Source organism: Lytechinus pictus, chromosome 10, assembly GCF_037042905.1.
Source record: "Lytechinus pictus isolate F3 Inbred chromosome 10, Lp3.0, whole genome shotgun sequence".
NCBI classification, from domain to species: Eukaryota; Metazoa; Echinodermata; class Echinoidea; order Temnopleuroida; family Toxopneustidae; genus Lytechinus; species Lytechinus pictus.
The window spans coordinates 22,792,156-22,798,258 of NC_087254.1; the positions used below are offsets into that span (position 1 = coordinate 22,792,156).

The 6,103-nt window shown below is 39.3% G+C and overlaps 1 protein-coding gene across 1 annotated transcript; it reads left to right on the forward strand.

Moving 5' to 3' along the window:
- The first annotated feature begins 497 nt into the window (after nt 1-497).
- Nucleotides 498-6,103, forward strand: LOC135155684 (uncharacterized). The gene is made up of 4 exons (XM_064105591.1): nt 498-646; nt 3,942-4,124; nt 4,889-4,995; nt 5,169-6,103. The coding sequence occupies exons 1-4, from the start codon at nt 595-597 to the stop codon at nt 5,310-5,312; spliced, it is 486 nt and encodes a 161-aa protein (XP_063961661.1). The 5' UTR covers nt 498-594; the 3' UTR covers nt 5,313-6,103.

Sequence of the window (6,103 nt, forward strand, 5' to 3'; positions counted from 1 at the left end):
AAAAACCTGATTGTACTCCTGCCTCCCCTGATCTGACATTTGCCTCTGAACGTACTGGAAATATAGATACCCTTTTTTCAATATTTTTGTGTTTTTGACACCCTTATCACGTTAATTACGTACGTAACGTGCCCTCTCTTGAAAAAGACATCCTTTTTACGTGTTTTTTTGGTCGCGCATGGTATCCACTCGTCAATGTAAGTGGCCCCCCCGGGCGTACTGTACATAGTGTTATTTTATTATCTCTTTATATCGGAAACTTCGTTTTACCGAATTGCCATGCACTCTCTCCGACGCGTTTGAAGTCTTAGACAGCATGGCATACTACCAGCCGATGGTACACACACGCACACACACACACGTTATTTGACAACTTGTCTCTGGAGCCAAAGTTCCTCGCATATAACTATCTGCATGCCTGCACGCAGTGTGTATTGAACACGCACGACCACGATCTAATGAATATTCATCGGCGAGACTGACGTCATTTTACGAGTCTCCTTTCAAACTTGGATCATAAGTGCCTACCTAGATCGGGGCGCTCGTCTGCTGCTGTATTTTCTATTTTTTCCTGTTTTCTGACAAAGATTGAAGATGTCATCTTCATTAGTGCGGAAAGGACTTGAATTGTTCGCAGATGAATCGGGTAATTATTTTGTACGCGACCAGTAGCATGGGCATGGCACGACGACAGATATATGAAGTCCAGTCGATCAACGTCAATCATTGAATCAAGACAAGAGCCACAAGTTGCAACTTGTCTTGGACTCAGTCAAGTACCGTATTATTAGCTAGGCGCGCGCTGCGGACTATCCCGCGGAGCCGGAGCTTTGGTGACTCCGAGCTCCGCTCCCTCCTCCCGATCCCGTGGCCGAGGTCCTCCATGGACCATGCGGAAAAGGCCGCTGGTTTTTTTTTTTTACAGAAACCAGCAATGCAGGGGTAGTATTCTGAAAATTGTCTTGAATATTCTTGTAGCTTTTCTTGTAACTCAGCAAGATAACACTAACAGCTCGCTAAAATGTTCTCAAAATCGGTATTCAGTGCCATGCCAGTGGGGGCATCGTGGTCTAGCGCCAGCGGTTATGAATCTTGTCTTTCAATGAAAGGGGCGTGGGTTCGAATCTCAGTCACGGCGTGTTTTCCTTCAGCAAGAAATTTATTCACATTGTGCTGCACTCAACCCAGGTGACGTGAGGTAAATGGGTACTCGGCAGGATTAATTCCTTGAATGCACCAAGCGCCTTTAGCAGCTGGAGCTAGTACGGGGTATTATAGTGCGCCATTGAATATGAAACTAGATAAATCGGCGCCTCATAAATGCTATATATTATTATTAATATTATTCTGAAATTGAAAATTGCCTTATCTCTGTAAAAGTGTAAGGACATCCCCTGGCTTAGCCTTAGGCAGCTGGCAGCCGTTTATTTCGAGGAGTTTTTTAACATTTTTTAATTTTTATTTCTCCTCGTACACAGACAGCTCGCTATCGTGCAGCCACCATTAGGGGGTAACAATGCAAAATCCCCCCAACAGGGCTTGTCGATTTTTGTCTTTATTTCATAAAAATATACAAAAAGAACTGTACCAAAATAAAAATTATTCCGTTTTCGCCTGAAAAATAAACTTAAAAGGGGGAAAAAACAGTGAGTTACTTCGGCTGTCGCGCAACTTCACTTCCCTGTTTTATCAGAACTTAACACATAAACATATGGCCATTGAGTCCCCTGTACAGATCGAGCTAAAACTTCGGTCTCTGTATTTGGTGAGTGGAGCCAACGGAGTTCAGCGGAACAACCAACATAACAGAGACCGAAGCTTTTTGATCTACCCCTGGCTAAGCTATTGTCAGTATTGACACAGTGACACCCCCATCCCCAAGAACCAATCAATAAACATTGGCGCTAATGCAGTTTCGCTGGTCGATTAACAGCATAGTACCTCACTACCTGTAATTGTTCACAAATGTCATAGCAAGTCTCTCAGTCACATTTCGAGGTCAATGTACCCACCGGCACCACTTTTCAAATATCGCAATTGGTAACGGCTGTATTTTGACTGCGATCTCGACGACATCGATTGTTTGAAAGGCTCAGACATTGTTTCGCTTGGCTTCGCTGCTCACTGTAATGTTGATATGGACTGAAGTTAGCGACCAAAAGATTTGCATGCGGCATGCCGGCAGTTCGTTTGCCGCATGTTCGCATAATTTGGTTGCTAACCTCAGTCCGTATCAACATTACACGCACGGTGAATCCAAGCGAAGTGATGTCTGACTGAGGATTCAAACGACGACGTCGAGATCGAAATACAGCCGTTCCCGATCGCGATATTTGGAAAAGCGGTGAGTGTATTATATATTGACCTCGAAATATGACTGAGAGACTTGTCATGACTTTTGTGAACAATTATTGGTGGTGAGGTATGCTGGTAATCGGCCGGTGCAAAACTGCATTAGCGCCCTTTTTATATGTTTAACTTTAAAGGTTAACCAATAGAAGCGCCTCTTAAAAATAAGATTTATCATCCCGAATACCAATTTTTTAATTTGCTGGAAAGTCTAACAAGTCTTTGGAATGTCTCCTTTTGTAAAACATGATCTTCTTCTTGTGGGATGCAGCAAGAAATTATTATTGCAGATGGACAAATATTGCATGCAACATTCAATAGCCACCTACCTCTTGTAATTTTTCTTGTATTTTGCAAAGAATTTAACAGAACACATTGATGAGAGAATTTCCAGAATACCTTTTATCTCGATATGTTATCTTGTGCACAGAGATATTTATGCGCCGTTTTTAACTTTACGCATAATTCTAGCTCTGACATACGTGTTCAGCGAAAGTCACTAGAAAAGATACTAGAATTTGCAGAATACAGATTTTATTGTAACTGAAGATACAAAAATATTCCTCTTAAGACAATTTTCAGGATATGGCCCCAGGACACGATGGTAGTAGACAGGGCTGCAGGATAAGCTACTACTAAGTCATGATGGCTATAATATAACTAGCACTGTGATGTTGTTGAAATAGAATAGATGATAGATCTATCATATTTTCATCACAGAGCTGTATTCTAATTTTCTCTTTGTAAGTTTGTGTTAATGTGAGACAGTTGCATTTCATTAGAATGCATGTAGCTTACTGCTTAGTCACTAAGTACTGGTCATGCAGGTTGTGCATTTTGTGTTGTTTGTATTCCAAACAAAAGATGAAATCACTAAACAGTCATGGACTATTATGACACTCAGTGCCTGTCATGCCAATGTCAGCTCCTAATCATTTCCATGCAAGTGTTTAAATAGCATGGTCATGTTTTTTTAAACTCAAGGTTACCCGACCCACAAAACACTGGTTGCGTTTTCCAATTTGTTATTAACAATAACGTCCAATATCAAGTGTGTAATCAGAGGTATTGAAATTGGTATCATTTGAAAGCAGAATATATACTCTGTCATGTCTGTAAATATTGACACATTAGCTCGAAAATTTGTTAGAGTGAACGAAATGGTGAGGGGGTACTAACAAAGTCTGTGGAAGCAACACGTCTCATGCATTCTTTGGCTCGAGTACTTACTTTTGTCTAATCTTACAGCTTCAATTCAATTTTATTTACAGTCTCAATAAAAACATGAACAACATACATAAGTAAAACATTGTCACAACATACAAAAAACATATTTATGAGAATGAGGGGGAAATAAAAAAGAGCACATAGCCTTATTGAGCGTTGACCCAACATCTATAAGACAAAAATGATATATATTCCAAAAACAGATAACTTAAATTAAAACAGGTATTAACACATACATACTTACTCTGCTCAATGTTATTTAATTAAGAATTCAAAGTGGATCATCATAAGAGATTACTTCTAAAGAATTTAATGTTCAATTCAATCATTTCTCCAATATTGTTCTGTTCCTTTGACACAAACAGTGTCGGGTCTGGAGAACACCGCATCTCGTAAAAGGAAGAAAGGACCTTCATCTGTTAGGAGAGAGGACATGATGAAAAGGATCAACACAAACAAAAGAGGAGTCAAGAAACAACTCAATAAGATCAGACACAAAGAGATGAGAAAACCATCGGCAAAGGAAGGAAAAATCAAGTCATCCATTGGTAAGGCATTAGTGCAGGGAATCTAATAAAATGTCATAATTTGTATTCTTGTAGCATCAATCAGGTTCACCGAGAAGATACTTTTATTGAATGCCTGTTGTGAATTTTCATGAACTAAGTCCTAAAGATTTATTTTTCAACCCTGGGCATGTCAAAAATATTACTTTTGCATTAACTAAAATGAATTTCAATTAATTCTTTGATACATTGCTTGCTTATACCTTTGTTGTGAAAACCAATTATGGAAAAATTATTATCCCATAGAAGTAATCTAGAATGAAATCATACAGTTATTAGAATATTACCAATTTAATCACACCTGTTGTTGACCCCCCCCCCCCCCTCCAAAGAATAATGAAAAGTGCTAATGAAGGAAATATGAAATCAATTTTGTTGCAGTGATGTTCCTTTGGAGCATTTCATGAAACAAAAATAGTTATTTTCAGTGGCTATTCATACAAGGCTTCTCCAAATCCTTTTATATGATTGGCTTAGAGGAAATTAGTTAGTGGAAATCACTTCCCTAGTCTCTTTACAGCCTCATGCAGATATGTTGCAACAAAGCTCACAACCATTGTTTGCTGTTGTGTTCAGACATGGTCAGCCTTGCCCACACCTAATTATACTATAAAAATGCATGCATTATTGGCTTCAAGTCTAAAAGATAGTGGCCAAGGTTGCAGAGACAACTTATGACATCATGCTTGTTGGCTAAATCTTTCATTCTTTTACAATGGTTGTAATCTTTATTGTTAATTTCCTAGATGCATATAAGAAGAGCCAACCTTCTGATAATACAGAGGCCAATCTGGAGCTACTATTAGGATTGAGTCGAAGTAATCCAGACACATCGTCGGGACTCTACACAAAGGTATGAAGCACACAATAAGCATCACGAGGGAATTCTAAATTGTGTGGATGAGAAAGGTTCATCCACTTCACAATAAAGGTGTTTGAATTGATTGATCAACCATGTGAAATATTGAATATGCTTGTGGTGCCATCAATGAATAAAAAAAAATCTTTTTTTATCATTATTTATAGATTCTGAAGCACTCAAGAGGAAAGTTATCTAAGGACCGGGAAGCTGAGGAAGAACCAACAGAAAAGGAGGGTGGATTCACTGACGAGGACTTTGAATTGTTTGCCAAGGAATATGTGCCGATGAAGAAGGGAGCTGTGTTATGATAATGGATGTTTCTACCAGATGTTTAGATTTAGACCTTGTGACTCAAAGACCATGGTGATAAACTTTGGAATGTGGCACTGTCAAGGGCCTCTCAAGCATTGGCTTTCATGGAGACCAAGACCAGTCGTTCATCACGTGGAGTGGAATAGAGTGTTTATGACCAAGAGTTTGTTATGTAATGCAGTGTATATTCCACACACATCATGGTTAAACTTACAATGGTTAACTTACAATGCGTGAAGCAGGATAGGAATGTCTGTGCTGGGATAGTTTGGTTGGCTGATCTCTGAAGATACAGCCATGTTACAGGTACATCTAGTATATTTACCCAAATTTTGTAGCCAATAAATCATTACCCACCTCCTGTGAGAGCTCAGGACCCCACTTTCCCTCAGACTCGTAGTGGAGAAATGTTATTGACATGTTTGACTGGTGTAATTGAGAAGATGTAAAGGCAAGGTTTCTCTCCTCGTAGCCTGTATCGAGAATTGAATAGATTGCACTTCATTGCACACGACTTCAGGTGTGCTGTTATTACTTATGCTACCCAGTCTTGGAGGTCGTGACTTGGCAAGTTGAAGTCTAAGTGCACCCAGTCTGGTTAGAGCTGATAGTACTAATTTGTGAAATCCTCTACATGAAGATTTGTTGAGTGCCGCTGGAGGATCATGAGGAAGGCTGGAACCTAAGTGTTCAATATTGCCTACAACTGTCCCAATATGATGGTATTGAAATTTCATCATTAATTTAGTAGAATGATTATATGCAAGCAAATAAAAGAGTAAAAGCA

Excerpts from the sequence above, each read along its gene's own strand:
- LOC135155684 (XM_064105591.1), top strand. The coding sequence starts at position 595 with ATGTCATCTTCATTAGTGCGGAAAGGACTTGAATTGTTCGCAGATGAA. Across the intron at positions 4,125-4,888 it reads AAAAATCAAGTCATCCATTG|ATGCATATAAGAAGAGCCAA; the intron begins GTAAGGCATTAG and ends TTAATTTCCTAG. Across the intron at positions 4,996-5,168 it reads CGTCGGGACTCTACACAAAG|ATTCTGAAGCACTCAAGAGG; the intron begins GTATGAAGCACA and ends CATTATTTATAG.